The 20,744-nt window shown below is 48.2% G+C and overlaps 1 protein-coding gene and 1 long non-coding RNA gene across 3 annotated transcripts in view; one reads left to right on the forward strand and one right to left on the reverse strand.

Moving 5' to 3' along the window:
* Window positions 1-3,453, forward strand: part of COL5A1 (collagen type V alpha 1 chain) — a 151,050-nt gene extending 147,597 nt beyond the window's left edge. For both annotated transcript variants that reach the window (XM_036901442.2, XM_036901443.2), the window contains exon 66: window positions 876-3,453. In XM_036901442.2, coding sequence (XP_036757337.2) covers window positions 876-1,022 — 147 coding nt within the window. In that variant the 3' untranslated portion in view covers window positions 1,023-3,453. The remainder of the gene's footprint in view (window positions 1-875) is intronic.
* LOC130683062 (uncharacterized) lies at window positions 3,157-19,461 on the reverse strand. Its single transcript, XR_008996688.1, has 3 exons — window positions 19,207-19,461; window positions 14,541-16,554; window positions 3,157-3,970 (listed from the first exon to the last, which is right to left on the reverse strand). It is a non-coding gene; the product is annotated as an uncharacterized LOC130683062 (long non-coding RNA).
* Between the last annotated feature and the right edge of the window lie 1,283 nt (window positions 19,462-20,744).

Genomic DNA, 20,744 nt, shown 5'->3' on the forward strand with positions numbered 1-20,744 from the left:
TGTGTGTGTGTGATGGCTAGTGGGAACGATGCCCACACTGGGACCTGCGTCCTGGGGGAGGGTGCCAGGGAGGCAGGGCCGGCTCCCTCACATAGACGTGTCACCCACGCTCAGTCAGTATCAGGGCATTCCGGACCAGGGCCATCTTGCACCTTTGCTCCCACTGTTTGGGGAGACATGGCCCCTGCAGGGGAGGGAGACGCATTTCTGAGGCTCCCTGTCCGAATCCCTCAGATGGGGCCTGCATCCCATTCCCTGGGTTGAGTCGAAGGTGAAATGGGATGTTCCAGGAAATTAAACAGACCATCTGAGCAATGGGTGGGCACTGACTCCCTCACCGGGCGGCTGGCTCCTCTGTGCTGCCCTCCCCCTCCGCGTCTCTGTTTACCCCTTACTCCTCTGGACCACACAGGGTGAGGTTCCCTCCTCTCCTTGCACCTGTGAATGTGGAGTCCTCTTCCTTGCTTCCTGGGTGGGACCCAGAGCAGGGCAGGCAGCTGGCTTTGCTGTCTTGGAATCTGTCGTTTCAGAGCAAGGGGCCCCTGATCTGGGTGCTCCTGTGAGATCTGTGTTCTCTGCAGGTGGTCCAGGCGGGGCTGCCTTGGGGCCCACACGTACAGTGCCCTAGAGGTGTCCCAGATGGCAGTGGGGGCAGGGGCTCTGAATGGGCTGCAAACCCTACGTCACAGCCCCTCCCGGACTGTGGGGAGGGTGACCTGGGCCACCGCTGGAGACTGGCCAGCTCTGGGCAGCACACTGCCTCGCCCACCTGCCCGGAGGGATGGGGCTTGTTTTTGGCGCCAGGCACAGTGTGCAGGGTGGTGGTGAGCCTCGAGAGGCCCCGTTCCCACAATGGCTGCCCTTCTCCTTCCCAGACAAAGAAAGGCTATCAGAAGACCGTTCTGGAGATCGACACCCCCAAAGTGGAGCAGGTGCCCATCGTGGACATCATGTTCAACGACTTCGGTGAAGCATCCCAGAAATTTGGATTTGAAGTGGGGCCGGCTTGCTTCCTGGGCTAGGAGCCGCGACCCGGCCCCCAAGAGCAACCTCGTGACCTCAGCGCGCCGTCTGCGAGCGTCCTGGACAGTGAAGGCCCCTCGTCCCTCCCCGACCTCGTCTGCACCTCGGCACCGCACTGTGCTAGCCCCCCTACTCAGAGGGAGCGAAGGGAAAGCGTGTGCCCCACCCCGGAGCCGAATCACATGACCTAGATGGCCGAGTGCCGCTTTCTCCAGCCCGTTCTGTCTACACCGCACTCCCAGGGCAGGGGACGGCCCACACTTACGGCCGCCCAGCTCCCAGGTCACACTCCTGGGTAGTTCACAGGGCTGGGGGCGGGCTGCGGAATTTGGAGATCGCTTTTTAAAAAAATTCAACGAGGAGATGTGTATTTCCTTGACCTTCAAAAAATGTTCCGAGGTAAGCCCCGTAAAGGTCACCCCCACCCCGCCGAGCCCCGGTTTCCAACTACACGATCCATTCACGATGGGCCAGATGTCATTCTGCATGTGCCTTTCCGATGGATTAAAGGTGCTTTTGTTTTTGTGAGTTTTAAGTAAATATTTGTATTGTATTGTCATAAATGTTCAGTGTCCCTGACTTTCAATCACGCATGTAAAGCCAACCTCAGTCCCATAGAGAAAATGGGAAGAAAGTGGGGGGCGTCCTGGGGTGCAGTCCCATCACGATCAGAAATGGGAAGCCTCCAGCCCCTCCCTGGTCAAGAATGTGCGACGAATTGGAGACGTGCCCAGGGCAGCAAGAGTTCACACCGCTGTCTGAAAAACAGGTGGCAGAACCCCTTTCTAGACCATTTTTTTGATTAGCTCTGGATTTTTCTTTTTTCTGAATAGGGAGGAAAAAAAGAATTGTGTACGTTGCCTTTTCTACATGCACTCAGATTAAAACGCAGACTTAAATTAATTTTAATTGCTTCCTTTTTTCCGTTTTTCTTCCTACAGAGCTATGATGGGAGAATGTCCAGGGCAGGGAAACCACATTTTCTGTAGAGGATAATTAAATGAAACTTGGTGCTTATTTGTACACTTCTCTTGTGGTGCTATCTGTTTTAAGAGCTCCTGACGGTGACACTGGGGGTGCCTGGCTGTGCCTCGTTCTCCCACCTTTCTTGATCCTCGGTACTGCCTCCCTAGTCTGAGTTTTTGCCCAGGACAGTAACGTAAACGCATGTCATTTCCCTTCCCGGATCACAGGGAGGCCACCCAAGCCCGTTGTGAATATCAGGGTGCGCTCCTGTGATTGGAAAACAAACACACAAAATGCAGAGACACTTTCCGCGTTGGCCGCAGTGTAACGGTATGTGGCTGCCGAGTGTCTGTGGTGCTAATTTCTGTGTTTGTCCAAGAACTGAGCTGAAGCTGCCAGCCGGGCTGCCTCCCGCGTGGCCTCGGCAGACAGCCGTGGGCCGCGAGCTCTGCGAGCGTCTCCAGGGCTGCAGCGGGGCTCCTCTCTCCTGAGCGCAGTTTGGAGTCCACCTGCAGACACGCGGGGCGCGGGGCTGACAGGGCTCCGTCTGGGTGCGGCTCCCTCTCCCTGAGGGGGGCAAGGGGCTGCCTTCCACGGGCGGAGGACCAAGGGGCGGGCGCAGAAAGGCGATCCCTTTACTGTGAAAAGCTGCCCACTGCAATGCCCTTTCCTTCCGCGATGGGAGAAACCAGCTGGGCCCCCCAGGACCCCGTGCAGCCTCCTCAAGAGGAGCTGTGACCCCCCTACAGTTCTGGTGCTGCACTCCACCTACCTGCCTGTCAGAAACTGGGAGACCGCAGCAAAGCCAGCCAGGAGGACGACACCCCACTCACAAGGACACCCCGAATTGCCATGAAAAACGAGTCTTGCTCTCACCAAAGAAATGTCGGGCTCCAAGATTCTTTCAATCTCCGTACCAGAGCCGTGACTTTCTCATTCATCTCTTCAACAAAAAGCCATATGTGAGGATTGTCACGCGTGCCCTGAGGGTTCCATCTAGGTCATGTGATTCTGTTGTGACTTCTCATCCCTCCTGTCTCCTATTCTGTCATTTTCTGCCTCTGCTGGGCCCTTCAAAGCTGTTGTAATTTGTACTGAAGTCAAGATATGTCTGTCCCGTTCTCCCCAGACCACATACGGTATATTGCAATAAAACTACTTCTCATATTTGCAGAAATTTCTTTTGGCGTAATTTTATTTTTTTTCACCTGTATCATTGGACACGTGTTGAAGAAAAGAAAAAGAAAATGGTAAACAGAAAACCTATGGTAGAGATTCTAGGACACGAGACCCTCTAAAACAGAATGTCAAAAATGACACCCTGTACATTTCCTGAAGATCCCACAGACATGTTCGTAACTGTGATGCCCAGGAAAGGGTGTTTTAAAATATTTTAAGCCTGTGTAACAGATGAATAATTGTAATCGTTTCTCAATAAATCAAGTTGACTGTTTCCAACATAAAGGAATGTGACTGGCTGTCTTCTTACATGTGACCAGGGCCTTCCCCCTGTGTTCGGCTGATGTGTGAGCACAGCCGTGGGACCGCGGAAACTCACATGCCGGCGGTGGTCACAGGAGGAGGACGGAAGGTGACCGCGGGCCTGCACGCCGACAGGGTTGTTCCTGGGGGGCTGTTAGGATGTGGGCAGGCGCCAGCCCAGAAGGCTTCCTGGGGAGTCCCCACAATCCTTGGGCATCCAGGCCTGGAGAGCGTGTGGGGCTCCCTCTCACCCGCCCAGCCAGTGCCCTGAGGCGGGCCTGCCCGCAGCCCAGGGGCACAGAGGAATCACTCCCGGTGCCGCGGGCCGCCTGGGGCCTGAGGCTCGTTCTGGCTGACGATCTGATCAAAAGTGACGCGTGGCTCTTCCACTCTCAAGTAGTGGTTCCCTCTTGCGTGCCACCAGCCGCGTTCCACGGAGCAGCTGCATGACCAGCAGGCCCAGAGGGTGTCCCCAGCCGACCTGCAGTGATCTTGCAGCCTGACAGAGAAACACGTTTTTGTCTTTTAAGACACTGGTGTGGGGGACCATTGGTCACATGGCAAGTCCCAGACCAGTGTTTCCCAAAGTGCAGCTCTCGGGCCAGCATCATGCCCTTGGCGGACATGCAGACCCTCGGCTCCACTGCAGGCCTCCAGACGGTTCTGGGACGTGCTCGAGCTGGACGGACATGCTCTGGGCTCAGAGACCCTAAAAGATGGTAGACTTGGCCCCTGAATGCGGGAACCATGTCTACAACAACAGAAGGAAAGCCTGCGGCCTTTGCAGGCGGGGAGAATGTGCCCCACAGTGCCAACAGGCGGGCCATCCGGGGACAAAGGCTGTGAGGCGGGATGGTGCCCCGCAGTTGGGGAGGAGGCCAGCGTGGCCTGAGCAAAGCCAAGGGAGGGAAGGCAGAAGGCAGGCAGGGACCAGCCGGCTGGGCTGCTGGGCTGCGGAGCCACCTTCTTCCACTGCCTGAAGAGACAGCTGCGGGCCTCAACAGGGTGTGTGCCACGTGCCCTACATTTTGGCTGGCTCTCTCCTGGGCCTGTGTTAGAACAAGAGTCGGCGGCCAGTGAACTGACGTCTGCAGTCAGCCGGTGGGAGGTGGCCGTGTGTGGACACAGCGAGAACAGGCCAAAACAACATTGCAAACATGGAGTCCACAGGGTCTGCTGAGCATTAAGAGGTGAATAGAGGGAGACTCAAGGAGGCCCTGGGTTATGGATGAGGGCCCCAGAGCACATGCACACATGCTTGCACACATGCGTGTGCTGAGACACAGCTAAGGTGTGATGGGGAGAACAGAATGACAGCAGGCATCCCCATGACCCAGGCTCAGAAATCACCGATGCCCTGCCATGGCGTTGAGGAATTTGCTGCTCGGAGCTCCGTCCACCCATTTGTAGGATGGGACAGCAACATGAGAAGCTGCACGGTGATGGACCAGAGAGCCTGAAAAGAGCCTCAGGCAGGCTCAACCTGCTCTTTAGTGGGGAAGGGGAAGGGGGAGAGAAGGTGACTTTCACAAATTGCTTTGTGCCATGGGCTGGGGTGACTCAGGGTTACAGGAGGAGTGCCCTGGTGCTGGCCCTGGAAGATGAGGGCGGTCTCAGGTTCATTCTCCACTGGGGAGGGGCCCTGTCTCTGACCCCAGAGCTAAGAGCAGGAAGCTCACCTTCTCTGGCAGCCCCTGCCATGTGCTGGGATAACATGGATCCTTCTGGTGATGGGCACTGAAGTTCGTTCACTGGTGGATTCCTAACCTGGCTACCCATTGAACTCACCTGCGGAATTTCCTAAATATACACATTCTACATTCAACCCTAGGCGGAAACCAGACCCCTGGGACATGGGCAGCCACTAGAATCTGCTGTGTTCAAAGACTCTTGCATCCGCATCCCCACAGGAATTTGCGATCAATCAGGGGGCTTTCAAACCACTGCAGATACAACCATGCGCATCCCACCCACCCAGACTTCACAGGTGGAGGCCCCACCGTCTTCAGTCGCTAATCACAGCATAAAGTGGGCTGAACCAATATCTGCGATGAATTCAGATGCTAAAAACTGACCAATGGGGTTCCAAGAAGCCACAGTGAATAAAGTTAGAGGTGTGTTTGCACACAGTTATATACAGTTTATATACATGGATAAAATGTAAATATATAATACATAGAAAATCAATGCCAAATATAAAATATATAATGCGTGTGGATGTTGCAATAAGATTTAAATATTTCTAACCTAATGAAATGTGTCTGGAGTATTAAAAAGTAATCACCAGAGGACTAGGATTAAAGATGGCAGCGTGAGAGGTGAGACAAAGACCTCCTCCTAAAATCTCATATAATATGAAAATGTAGTTAATACAACTAATCCTGAAAGAGCAACAGGAAAGAGGGCTGTGCCAGACTGCATACACCTGGAGGAAAGAACAGACCTCACGGAATGGGATAATGTACCAAAGCCTTGATCCAGAGGGACTCGAGCCCCTCCCCCACACCAGCTCACTGGCTGGAGGAAGAGAAAAGGAGCAGGGAGAGTGTGGAGGCCTAGGACTGCTGAACACCCAGCCCTGGAGATCTGCTCTGGGAGCACAAACCTACATTGCATGGTGCCCTGGAGATTAGTGGGGTTGGAAAGCTAACATGGGCAGAATACTTGGAGAGACTGAGATTCCAGCCGCTTGTGGAGAACAGTGACCCATATCTGGCTGATGCGGCCGGGCAGTCTGAGACTTCCTAACAGCGAAAGGGCTGCTAAAGGGGCAAGGATTGCACAGAGCTTGCTGCTCAGGAGAAAGGACAGGTAAACAGAATTGTCTGGGTGCACTCTGCCCAGCAGCTTGGGAGCTTTCACGATCTTCAGGTGCTCCAGCTCCCCGGCTGGCTATGTAGCTCCAAGGCCCCCACCATGATATGCAGCCTGCTGCACCTTCCTCCCGGCCAGCCTGCACCTGACTCACAAACTGGCAAACCCTGCCCTGGTGTCAGGCCAGCCAGAGGGAAGCCCCGCCTACAGCAGCTACAAACACAAAGCATAGAGGCTTATACCTGTGTGTTCAGCCCACTGGTTCTGGCAGTGGAGACAGGCATAGCAGCTGGGAAGCAGGAAACAGCTCTTTCCTCCCCCCAGATATCAGCACCATTTCCCTGCGACCCCCGCCATCACTCCAGGGGCTGAGCAGCTCCAGAGAGTAGAGCTTCTGGGCACTAGGGGGCGCCACATACAAATATGAAGCATCAAAGGAACCTGGTTCATAGCAAAATCTCAACAACCCCAGGAAAAGGGTCAAGTGAGACTGAACTAATAAATCTTACTGAAAGAGATTTCAAAATAGAAATCATTAACATGCTCCTGGAGGTACAGATAAATATTCAAGAACTCAGGAATGAATTTAGGATGGAGATCGAATCATTGAGGAACACAATGGAGGGTACTAAAAGCAGATTACATACGGTGTAGGAGACAATAAATGAAATAGAAATTAGAGAAGAGGAATAAAAAGAAGCTGAGACACAGAAAGAAAAAAGGGTCTCTAGGAATGAAAGAATATTGAGAGAACTGTGTGACTAAACCAAACAGAACAATATTCATATTATAGGGGTACCAGAAGAAGAAGAGAGAGAGAAAGGGATAGAAAGTGTCGTTGAGGAGGTAATTGCTGAAAACTTCCCCAATCTGGGGAAGGAGATAGTCTCTCAGGCCATGGAGGTGCACAGATCTCCCAACACAAGGGACCCAAGGAGGACAACACCAAGACATATAATAATTAAAATGGCAAAGATCAAAGACAAGGACAGAGTATTAAAGGCAGCTAGAGAGAGAAAAAAGATCACCTACAAAGGAAAACCCATCAGGCTAACATCAGATTTCTCAACAGAAACCTTACAGGCCAGAAGGGAGTGGCATGATGTATTTAATGCAGTGAAACAGAAGGGCCTGGAACCAAGAATACTATACCCAGCAAGATTATCATTTAAATTTGAAAGAGGGATTAAACAATTTCCAGATAAGCAAAAGCTGAGAGAATTTACCTCCCACAAACCACCTCTACAGGGTATTTTGGAGGGACTGCTATAGATGGAAGTGTTCCTAAGGTTAAATCGCTGTCAGCAGTGGTAATAAAAAGGGACAGACAAAGAGTACAGAATATGATACCTAATATATAAAGAATGGAGGAGGAAGAAAAGGAGGGGAAAAAAAAGAACCTTTAGATTGTGTTTGTAATAGCGTACTAAGTGAGTTAAGTTAGACTCTTAGATAGTAAGGAAGTTACCCTTGAACCTTTGGTAACCATGAATCTAAAGCCTGCAATGGCAATAAGTACATACCTATCGATAATCACCCTAAATGTAAATGGTCTGAATGCACCAATCAAAAGACACAGAGTCACTGAATGGATAAAAAAGCAAGACCCAGCTACATGCTGCCTACAAGAGACTCACTTCAAACCCAAAGACATAGACAGACTAAAAGTGAAGGGATGGAAAAAGATATTTCATGCAACTAATAGGGAGAAAAAGGTGGGTGTTGCAGTACTTGTATCAGACAAAATAGACTTTCAAATAAAGTCATAAGAGACAAAGAAGGACATTACATAATGACAAAGGGGTCACTCCAACAAGAGGATATAACTATTATAAATATCTTTTTTTTTTTTGAGAGGGCATCTCTCATATTTATTGATCAAATGGTTGTTAACACAATAAAATTCTGTATAGGGGACTCAATGCTCAATGCACAATCATTAATCCACCCCAAGCCTAATTCTCATCAGTCTTCAATCTTCTGAAGCATAATGAACAAGTTCTTACATGGTGAACAAATTCTTACATAGTGAATAAGTTCTTACATGGTGAACAGTGCAAGGGCAGTCATCACAGAAACTTTCAGTTTTAATCACACATTATGAACTATAAACAATTAGGTCAAATATGAATATTCGTTTGATTTTTATACTTGATTTATATGTGAATCCCACATTTCTCCCTTATTATTATTATTATTATTTTTTTAAATAAAATGCTGATGTGGTAGGTAGATGCAAGATAAAGGTAGAAAACATAGTTTAGTGTTGTAAGAGAGCAAATGTAGATGATCAGGTGTGTGCCTGTAGACTATGTGTTAATCCAAGCTAGACAAGGGCAATAAAACATCCACGTATGCAGAAGATTTCTCTCAGAACAGGGGGGGTGAGGTTCTAAGCCTCACCTCTGTTGATCCCCAATTTCTCACCTGATGGCCCCCCTGTGACTGTGCCTGTCTTAGGTTGTTCCTCCCTTGAGGAATCTTACCCATCTCTGGCTAACCAGTCATCTTCCGGGGCCATACAGGGAAATGTAAAGTTGGTAAGTGAGAGAGAAGCCTTATTGTTTGAAAAGGTTAGCTTTTTACTTCTTTGCAGATTTATGCCCTGTGGCTTCTATGCCCAGCATTTGTCTTGAGGTATCTTTACCACTTGGAAGAATTATGATACTCGGTAAGTTCAATATGAGGCACAAACTCTATTTAAGGGTTGTAATTAGGAAGGAAGAAGAAAAGCTATAGAAGTAGCAGGCGGAAGAAAACATGGGAAGATTGATTATTTCTTTGACATATTTTCTTGTAGAGTAACTTCAGCATTTATAGATTTTAAACTATTAATTAAATTGCGTGCACACATTAACATAATAGGAGTATAGTTACGTAACCAAAGCAGACCTATAATTACCAGCCATCTCCAGTGAAACCAAGAAAACCAGTTAGGCACCCTAGGCATTTGTGAAAACTTATGTATGATATGGTGGATATTGTCCAACTGAGCTTGAACAGTCTGAGAGAAATCAGACAAATTAAAACAACCCATTCCTGGGGACTGTTCACATCCCATATGTTCTTTTAACAGTAGATAGTCTATAGTCATAAGATTTTGGAGCGCTACAACTTGCACTTCTCCTAATTCTTGGTTGAGTTCCAACAGTATAGATCCAGTCAAATTTGTTGTTTTACTGTATGCACAGGCCAGCTTAGATATCTCCTTCTTCATTCCCATGGCAAGTCCAGGAACTGGTAGGATGAGTGCATCTACAGCTGTAGCAGTGCGTGGATCTTTGTTGGGGTTTTTTGATGATCATCTTCTGGTATGACTCTTCCAGAGAGTGCTGATGTTGGAAGTTCTTCTTCATATCGTATCTTATTCATTTTCTGGGTAGCCAAATTAGGCTTTGATCCTCTGTATAAACACAAACAGACCCTTTGCCCACACTTTGATATGCCCTTTACACCATTATGTAGAACTCATTGGAGGTCACCACACAGGAACTGCTTTTTTTTTTTAAGAGAAAGGAATATTATCAGAAAAATGTACTTCCATAGCCGATCATCTGGCACCCTTTAAGTGATCAAAATTAAGGATACTTAAAGCATGCATTAATCATTAATTTACAGTTAGTTTTATCCTATCAGGGAGTAATCCCCCTTTTCTTTCTTTTTTTTTGTTATCATTAATCTACACTTACATGAAGAATATTATGTTTACTAGGCTCTCCCCTATACTATTATAAATATCTTTGCACCTAACACAGGTGCACCTACATATGTGAAACAAATACTAACAGAATTAAAAGGAGAAATAGAATGCAATGCATTCATTCTAGGAGACTTTAACATTCCACTCACTCCAAAGGACAGATCAACCAGACAGAAAATAAGTAAGGAGACAGAGGCACTGAACAACACATTAGAACCAAAGGACCTAACAGACATCTACAGAATTCTACACCCAAAAGCAGCAGGATACACATTCTTCTCAAGTGCATGTGGAACATTTTCAAGAATAGATCATATACTAGGCCACAAAAAGAGCCTCAGTAAATTCAAAAAGATTGAAATTGTACCAACCAGCTTCTCAGATCACAAAGGTATGAAACTAGAAATAAATTATGCAAAGAAAATGAAAAAGCCCACAAACACATGGAGGCTTAACAACATGCTCCTAAATAACCAGTGGATCAATGACCAAATAGAAACAGAGATCAAGCAATATATGGAGACAAATGACAACAAGAATTCAACACCGCAAAATCTGTGGGACTCAGCAAAGGCTGTGCTGAGAGGAAAGTATATTGCAATACAGGCCTACCTCAGGAAAGAAGAACAATCCCATATGAGCAGTCTAAGCTCACAATTAATGAAACTAGAAAAAGAAGAACAAATGAGGCCCAAAGTCAGTAGAAGGAGGGACATAATAAAGATGAGAGCAGAAATAAATAAAATTGAGAAGAATTAAACAATAGAAAGAATCCATAAAAGCAAGAGCTGGTTCTTTGAGAAAATAAACAAAATAGATAAACCCCTAGCCAGACTTATCAAGAAAAAAAGAGAGTCTACACACATAAACAGAATCAAAAATGAGAAAGGAAAAATCACTACAGACACCACAGAAATACAAAGAATTATTAGAGAATACTATGAAAATTATATGCTAACAAACTGGATAACCTAGAAGAAATGGACAACTTTCTAGAAAAACACAACCTCCCAAGGCTGACCCAAAAAGAAACAGAAAATCTGAACATTGGGACAGACCAATTACTAGCAACAAAATTGAATTGGTAATCAAAGAACTACCTAAGAACAAAACCCCTGGACCAGATGGCTTCCCCGCTGAATTTTATCAAACATTTAGTGAAGACCTAATACCCATTCTCCTTAAAGTTTTCCAAAAAGTAGAAGAGGAGGGAATACTCCCAAACTCATTCTACGAGGCCAACATCACTCTAATACCAAAACCAGGAAAAGGCACTACAAAAAAAGAAAATTACAGACCAATATCCCTGATGAACATAGATGCAAAAATACTCAACAAAATATTAGCAAACCAAATTCAAAAATACATCAAAAAGATCATTCATCATGATTAAGTAGGATTTATTTCAGGGATGAAAGGATGGGTTAGAAAATTCATGAACATCATCCACCACATCAACAACAAGAAGGACAAAAAACATGATCATCTCCATAGATGCTGAAAAAGCATTCAACAAAATTCAACATCCATTATGATAAAAACTCTCGACAAAATGGGCATAAAGGGCAAGTACCTCAACATAATAAAGGCCATATATGACAAACCCACAGCCAACATCATACTTAACAGCAAGAAGCTGAAAGCTTTTCCTTTAAGATCAGGAACAAGACAAGGATGCCCACTATCTCCGCTTTTATTCAACTTAGTACTGGAGGTCCTCGCCACTGCAATCAGACAACACAGAGAAATAAAAGGCATCCAGGCTGGTAAAGAAGAAGTTAAAACTGTCCCTGTTTGCAGATGACATGACATTGTACATAAAAACCCTAAAGAATACTCCAAAACTATTAGATCTAATATCTGAATTCAGCAAAGTTGCAGGATACAAAATTAACACACAGAAATCTGTTGCTTTCCTATACACTAACAATGAAACAGCAGAAAGAGAAATCAGGAAAACAATTCCATTCACAATTGCATCAAAAAGAATAAAATACCAAGCAATAAACCTAACCAAGGAAGTGAAAGACCTATACCCTGAAAACTACAAGACACTCATGAGAGAAATTAAAGATACCAATAAATGGAAACACATCCTGTGCTCATGGATAGGAAGAATTAATATTTTCAAAATGGCCATCCTGCCTAAAGCAATCTACAGATTCAATGCAATCCCTATCAAAATACCAACAGCATTCTTCAACGAACTATAGCAAATCACTCTAAAATTCATATGGAACCACAAAAGACCCCGAATAGCCAAAGCAATCCTGAGAAGGAAAATAAAGCAGAAGGGATGATGCTCCCCAACTTCAAGCTCTACTACAAAGCCACAGTAATCAAGACAATTTAGTACTGGCACAAGAACGGACCCATAGACCAATGGAACCGACTGGAGGACCCTGATATAAACCCAACTATATATGGTCAATTATTATACAATAAAGGAGCCATGGACATTTGATGGGGAAACAACAGCCTCTTCAACAGCTGGTGTTGGCAAAACTGGACAGCTACATGTAAGAGAATGAAACTGGATTATTGTCTATCCCCATACACAAAAGTAAACTTGAAATGCATCAAAGACCTGAATGTAAGTCATGAAACCATAAACCTTTTAGAAGACAACATAGGCAAAAATCTCCTGAATATAAACATGAGCAACTTTTTTCTGAATGCATCTCCTTGAACAAGGGAAACAAAAACAAAAATGAACACATGGGACTACATCAAACTAAAAAGCTTCTGTACAGCAAAGGACACCATCAGCAGAACAAAAAGGCATCCTACAGTATGGGAGAATGTATTTGTAAATGACAGATCCGACAAGGGGTTAACATCCAAAATATATAAAGAACTCACATGCCTCAACACCCAAAAAGCAAATAACCTGATTACAAAATGGCCAGAAGATATGAACAGACAATTCTCCAAATAAGAAATTCAGATGGCCAACAGGCACATGAAAAGATGCATCACATCACTAATTATCAGGGAAATGCTAATGAAAACCACAATGAGATATCACCTCACACCAGTTAGGATGGCCATTATCAAAAAGACTAAAAACAACAAATGCTGGCGAGGATACAGAGAAAAGGGAACCCTCCTACACTGCTGGTGGGAATGTAAACTAGTTCAACCACTGTGGAAAGCAATATGGAGGTTCCTCAAAAAACTAAAAAAAAAATACCCCTTGACCCAGGAATTCCACTCCTAGGAATTTACCCAAAGAATATAATTTTTCAGATTCAAGAAGACATACGCACCCCTATGTTTATTGCAGCACTATTTACAATAGGCAAAATATGGAAGCAACCTAAGTGTCCATCAGTAGATGAATGGATAAAGAAGAGGTGGTACATATACACAACGAAATACTATTCAGCCATAAGAAAGAAACAAATCCTACCATTTTGCAACAACATGGATGGAGCTGGAGGATATTATGCTCAGTGAAATAAGCCAGGCGGAGAAAGACAAGTACCAAATGATTTCCCTCATTTGTGGAGTATAACAACAAAGCAAAACTGAAGGAACGAAACAGCAGCAGAATCACAGAACCCAAGAAGGGACTAGCAGTTACCAAAGGGGAGGGGGTGGGGAGGGCGGGTGGGGAGGGAAGGAGAAGGGGATTGAGGGGCATTATGTTTGGCACACATGGTGTGGGGGGATCATGGAGAAGACAGTGTAGCACAGAGAAGGCAAGTAGTGACTCTGTGGCGTCTTACTGCACTGATGGACAGTGATGCCAATGGGTTTGGGGGGGACTCGATAACATGTATAAATGTAGTAACCACATTGTTTTTTTATGTGAAACCTTCATAAGAGTGTATATCAATAATACCTTAATAAAAAATATATATATGTAAAAAAAAAGTAATCACCAGTCTATTGAACAATCTTGCAAATGTGATTGGATCATGAGGACAGTTCCCACGGAAGAGAAGAAACAACCAAAGGATCCACCCAAAACAGAGTGACAAGGGCCTCAGTGGAAGGGTGCTGGTGGAAGTGGGGACTCCTTCCGGCTCCCCTGCCACAAGCTGGAAAGATGCAGGGCACCTTGTTCCGCCCCAGTCCAGCGTGATGACCTGCCAGCCTCTCTGGGTACTGGGTCTGTGTTTGTGCCCAGCCAGAAAAATCTCACTTCCCTGGACTCTCCCAGGAGTAAATACTTCAACAAAAGCCACAGGCACAAATCATCCTTTCCCTCCCCCCACCCCCCAATTTCCAAATGAGCGTCACGTAGGTTTGGGAGAAGTCCAGTTCCCAGGCATACGTTGCAGCTGACAACGTTCAACAGCGTAAGAATCTCGCTACCCTTTGGAACTTCCTCAAATTCATTTTCAAACTGGAAGCCACTACAGTGAGAGCGCCTAATGCTCATTACTGTGCAAAACACTCCAGTTACGGGAGACCTGTTAAGAACGCCTCTTTTAGCATTTGTATTACTTATTGCTACATAATGAGTTGCCCCAAAATGTAGAGATTCAAAATGACACAAGTGTACTATCTTGAGTTTCTGAGGGCCAGGAATTTAGATGCGGCTTACCTGGGTTCTCACTTCGGGATCTCTCACGCTCTCAGCCATGGCTACAGTCTCATCAGGAGGCTCAACTGGGGAAGGATCTGCTTTCAAGCTTTCTCACCCAGCTGTTGGCCGGATCCAGTTCCCTGAGTGCTGTTGGACTGAGGGCCTTAGGTCTTCACTGGCTGTTGGTGGGAGGCCACTCTCAGGGCCTTGCTGTGTGGGCTTCTGCCAGGTGGCAACTAATACCCTCACCATGGAAGTGATGACCCATCTCCTTTGCCATGTTCTCTCGCTTAGAAGCAAATCACTGTGTCCAGCTCCCATCCCAGGACGGGATTACACACACGTGAGAAGCCCAGGAAGGGGCACTGTCGGGGCTGCCAGCTATAGCGCCGGTGACGTGTGTACTGGACATGCCACCTCATCAACTCTGAGGCCTTAGGGAAGTTTCTTAGCCCCTGTTGCATGGAAACAGGTCATTAAGTGAAAGACCGAGTTCCCGGTTTTCCCATCTGTAGTAGAGATAGTTGGTGCTTCGCTGGGTTGTGGGGTCAAGTGAGATCATGCATGAGCAGCACGGGGTGCCGGAGCCTCGGCATCTGTGTTGTGGAATAACCCTGTACCCCCAGTGTCCAGCCGAGTGACCCCAGGTGCAGGGCATCACACCCCTGACATTAACCACTGAACATCTCTAAGTGTCGAGCACCTGCTGGGTGTACAGCTCTGCGCTGGCAAGTGGGCAGCTGCACGGGAAGGACGTCCTGCTCACGATGAGCTTAGGTGCATCCAAGGAACCTGGACCAGGGGTCCACACTCCAGAGGTCCACCCAGAGAGGATCGGGCAGGTGCCAATGCTTGTGGCCCCAGATGCACAGGCTGAGGGATGGGTCCGCTCAGAACAGGCTGGAGTGGGCCCAAGGAGGAGGCACGATCCGCCGCAGATGCGAGGGTAGAACTGGGAGACGTGCAGAGGATATCTCGAATTTCTTGCGCACACCTCTGTGGCATCTGTCTGCCAAAGGACTGTTTGGAATGCTTGTCAGTGGAGGGTCCTTTGCACTTGAAGGCCGGATGCTGGACTGGTCCTTTGTGGAGGGTATCCCAGAAGACGGGAAAGGGAAACGAGGAGAGGTGGGCGGAAGGAGCGCTGTTTTCCACAGCCGGAGCCGAGGCGGCCTGGGTGGGGGGGACCCTGGGTACATGGCAGCTGTCTGCCTTGATCCAGCCCCCGCCTTGGCCCATGGAAAATGGCATGTGGATGAGAATGTGGGGAAGATGCATCCTGCCCTTGGGGGCCACTGTGCAGATGGAGGTCAATATGCACATGGCAATAGGGTGCTCAGGTGTTCACTGTGCATCCCCGAGGACCACTGCCTTCGAGGCACCAGCAAGGGGACACAGGCTCATGCAGAAAGGTGGGGCCCCACAAATGCCTGTCATCAGGAGGCTTCATGGAGGAGCAAGTATGACCCAGGCCTGGATGATGAGTCGGATCTGACTCCTGGGATCCTGCCTGTCCACCCTTGGCTAGGGTACGCCCCCTTGCTGGGTTGGGTCCCTCCGTCCCAGGGACCTCCTGGGCCTGGAGGGGTTGACAGGGAGCTGGCCGGGTGGCAGCTGGCAAACATCCCAGCCCACGCCCAGCCATGGGACCCCAGATGCCACACCAGCTGCTGAGTTCTGTGGGCTTCAGCTCTGCTTAGGAAATGCATGGATTCCACCACGTGCTCCCCCAGGCAGGGAGGGCCTCGCGAGCCTGCGGCTCTGACCAGCGGCCTGGGGTCTTGCCTACCTGACCCTTGTGATGGGAATCACTTAGGGGGTGCCTGACGCATCCTGAAGACTGTGCAGGTGTTAGCCATGATCGCCTGCCCTACACATACCTCCAAATGCTGAGCAAGAGTCTAGCATGGCCCAGGCTTTGGTTCTGGTGATGCTCTGGTGATGCTCGGGACAGAGGACTGTCCATCAAGGGTCCGTGGCCAGGCTCACGGGTGCCGGGAAAGCTGCGGGTCTGGGGCTTCATGCCTGGGGCCTGGAGGTGAAGAGAGGATTTGGAGTAAAGGCAGAGTGGCCTGTCCCAGGCGAGGAGGGGGTGCTTCTCCTTCACACTCAGGGGAAGCCCTTGGAGTCAGAGGTTGGAGCATGGAGGTCTCTGGGAGGTAGCAGCCTGTGGTTCTCACGCTTGACCCTGCATCAGAGGCACCTGGAAGATTAGTTAAAACACAGGTTGTTGGGGGCCCCTCCTCCCCCAGCATCTGACTCAGTAGGTCAGTGTGGCCCCGAGAATGCTAGATTCCCAGAACGTTGGCAGGCATCCTGCTGCTGCTTGGGAACGTTCAGGCTTGGGAGGCCTTGCAGTCTTTTGACCCCAGTGCAGCCTGGCCATGGAGGAGAAAGACCCCTCCTGCCTCCTGGACTTCACAAAGGCTCAGAACGTACCCACACAACTCACCACGCCATGGCGCCCCGACGCTAGAATTCCACTGTAAAGAAACTTGTTCCTTTTGTATGAAACTTGGAATCTCATTAAAATGCAAGTCTTTCAAAGACTTGAGAGGTGCTTTTTCTTATTAGTGATCCTTTAGTGGAAATCAATTTGACAGCCTTTATTCTGAGAGGAATTTGGTGCAGAACCACGCCTGAGAAGGCAGAGAAAGTGTGGAAAGTCCTCTAATGGATGAGGGTGAAGAGTGGTGTCGGGGAGTTGGGCAGCATTTCTCTCCTGCCTGAGACCTCGGTACATGTGACCAAGGATGGAGAATGTCAGCACTTCATGTGAGGGTTTGTTCCTCCATGTTGGCATGAAATTTCCTTCGGGAGAAAATGATTGTTCAAAAGGGAAAATAATAGGCCTGAATGAGAAGGTGCAAACAGATACACAGGGATGCCCGTCACAGCTGAGAGATCATTGTAAGAGCTACCATAGAGGTGGGACATAAATGCATCACGTGTAGGTAAGGAGAGCATTCCCAGTTTGACCAGAGGGCAGAGGGATAATGAAAGATGTTGCAGCATGTCAGCCAGATCGCGGCTTTGCATACTTCCTAGGCATAGACTTTGTTCGGGAGTAAAAGGTAAAAGACAGACATCCAGGGAAAGGTTTTGGGAGCGGGAGATGGATGTGACCAGGGCTAAGCTTTAGACATGTGAGCCTGCTGTTTTGGGGTGGAGGAGGTGCATGGAAGGCAGAGGCCTGTTAGAGGGTCACTTCAGTGGCACAGAGGATGTGAAGTCAGGGGCAGGTGCCAGTGCACCTGCACGTGCACACTGATGTCCTGCTTGGTGCAGGAGTGGATGCCAGTGTTCCTGTACAGTCCACACCTTTCATACTGGCTCCTATCCAGGATCTTCTTCACTATTCTCTGACCCCTGGTCTCCTTGCTTTTCTCAAACCCGCCAAGATCTCTTCCTCTTTCTGTAAGACTCCCACCTGAAATATTGCACATCTGATTCGTGTCTTTCTGTTCTCTTCTCAAATGCCACCTCTTCAGGGAGGTGGAATGAAGTGCTAAAAAGAAAACCTCACCCTTCAGACTTCTAGCACCTGATAATTGGAAGATAGCTTACATCATATTAACTATAATGAACTCCAGAGTATCTGTGAAAACACAACTATTTGAAGGCAAAGGAGAGTGAACTAAAAGCAGGCAGAACTGCGTGTGGGGTGAACCGTAAGAGAAGGGAGCCACCCGGAATACGACCCAGCTGCCCTGACTTGCTCCTGGGCCCTGCCAGCCCGTATGACGCAGGCAGAGCATGGCTAAAGCAGAAGGAGGCTGTCTTACTAGTTCGGGACTTGGTGTCAGAGGTGCAGGCTACCAGAGCAGCAGGAGAGTGGGGTGGAAAATCCTTAAAAAGAGGAAGTCATGTGGAGGAATTCCCCAAATCTGCTTACCAAACCCTCTCCTAACCTTGGCTGGCTGCTGACCTCAACACGCACGAGGAGAGATACCAATGACCTGCCGGAAGGAAACCACTAGAAGGCACACAGCTGAGTGGAGACCTCAGCAATTCTCAGGGCCGGGCAGGCAGCTGAGTTCAAGTCCCATCATCTTCAGTGGGTTTGATTGACACCTCAGGCTGCTGCGGACACCCTGGAAAAACCAACCCTTAAGTAAAGGGACAGTATCCCGGGACTGAAGCTTATCCACCAGGATCACAGGCAAAATAGAACCACCCTAACAAGGTGAGGGCCAAGGCCTGCGGACCAGAGTGACCCCACCTGCCAGCTCAGCTCTCTCCCCAGGAGGAGCACAGAATTCAGTCTCTGTAACCTGGCGTCCACAGCGTCTGACACAGAATTGGGATTTACTAGACACAGAACAGATGAAAAATGTGACCCATAATCAAGAGGGAAAAAGCCAATAGAAACAAATTAAGGGGTGCCTCAGACATTGGAATTTACAGAGAAGGGCTTCAAAATAAGTGGGATAACTATATTGAATAATATACAAGAAAAGATGGAAATAATGGGTGAAAAAATGGGGATTTCAAAAGAGGTAGGGAAAACTCCAAAAAATGAACCAATTGTAAATTTAGAAATAAAAATTGCAATATCTGAAAAAAAAATTCATTGTCTGAACAATACAAAAAAGGATTAGCGAGTACAAAAACACGTTAATACATTATCCAAACTGAAGCATGGAAAGCAAAGCTCCTTTGGAAGGGGTGCATCCTTCCTTACCTGCCAGAAAGCGCCAAGCGGGTGAGAGCCTGCAGTCGCTGTCCAGAGGGGAGAGGGAGGATGGGGCGGAAGAATGTTTGAGAAAGCCAAAAATTTCCAAATTTGCCCACAGCATCCATCTCCAGATCCAAGAACTCTGTGAAACCCGACAGGATAACCAGAAAGAGAATCACCAGGGCACTCCTCTGAGCAGGAAGGGAAAAGGGAAGTGTGCAAAGCAGCCAGCAGGGGACAAAGACGAGGGAAGCATGATAACAATGAGGACTTCCTGTTACAAAGTGGGCAGAAAAACGTCTCTAACCTGGTGAGAGACAAAAGTTCTTAACCTAGAATGCAGTTCTAGCAAAACAGTGACCACCCCAAAGTGAAAGTGAAATGAATGTATTTTCAGACACGTGAAAGCCGAGAGAAGCTGCCAGCAGGTCCGCATTAGGAGAAACGCAGAGGTTCTCCGGGCTGACAGGAAGGGGTCCCAGAGAGGACCGCAGACCCTGGGGAAGGAATGAGAGGAAGCTGACGTGGTATGGATGAGGCCATGCATAGAGTTTATTTTTCCTCACTCAAAAACGTCGTTAAAAGACAATTGAATTTTGAAGACAAAGATAATAAAAATGCACTGTGGGGTTTGAAATACATGCAGAAGCAAAACCTGTAGCAGGATGTAGACGGGTCCGTACATGGCGCGTGATGTGGCGTGAAAGTCGCTTTCAACAGTGACCGTTTAAAGATGCGTGATGTAACGTGACGCACAACCACTGAATATAACACAAAGGGGCAGAACCAGAAAGTCGGGGCAGAGAAAGCAGGAAATACTGGAAAACCCTTGACCAACCCAAAGGAAGCCAGGCAAGACAGAGCAAAGATGGGCTATGAAATAAAGGTGGCAGAGCTGACGCCACAGCGCCGACAGTCACATGAAGCATGAGCCAGCCGAGCAGCAGAAAGCAGAGGCGGTTGGCAGGGACAGGACAGGCGGGATCCGGGGACCGGCCTCTTACAAGAGCAGCGCTTCCATGGGACAAACAGGATGAAAGCAAACCAACAGAAGTAGGACACTGCACAGTAGTAGCCTTGAGAAAGGCGCTCTTCCTTCCTAGCCCACTGTCCCGTGTGCTCAGCAACACCCGGGACCCTTCCCCGGGTCGCACGGCCGCGCTGCCTTGCCCATTGTCCCTGCTGGCCAGATGGGGCCGAGGACCAGCGCCGGCCAGAGGAGGTGGGCGGAAGGAGGTGTGCGACCACCAGGACCGATGCTCCCCGCCAGGGCCCTCCATGCTCTTTTCCAGTGGGCTGGCTGGAATGAAGATGCCCCTCGGGATGGGAGCCATATGCATGCGAGGGGCGCCCGGGGCCTGGGATCCCCGGAGAGGAGGGGTGTGCAGCCTGGAGCACTCACCCTGCACTGTTAGGACCGTGCCGTGTGAAGTCACGGAGATTTCAGGGTGGGCCTGTTTCGGTCGGATTAACCGTTGGTAATACACTCTGCTTATATTTCCTGTGAAGTATGTGTTGTTTTCTCAGATCAGATCAGTCAGATC

This window comes from Manis pentadactyla, chromosome 3 (assembly GCF_030020395.1).
Source record: "Manis pentadactyla isolate mManPen7 chromosome 3, mManPen7.hap1, whole genome shotgun sequence".
Taxonomy (NCBI): Eukaryota; Metazoa; Chordata; class Mammalia; order Pholidota; family Manidae; genus Manis; species Manis pentadactyla.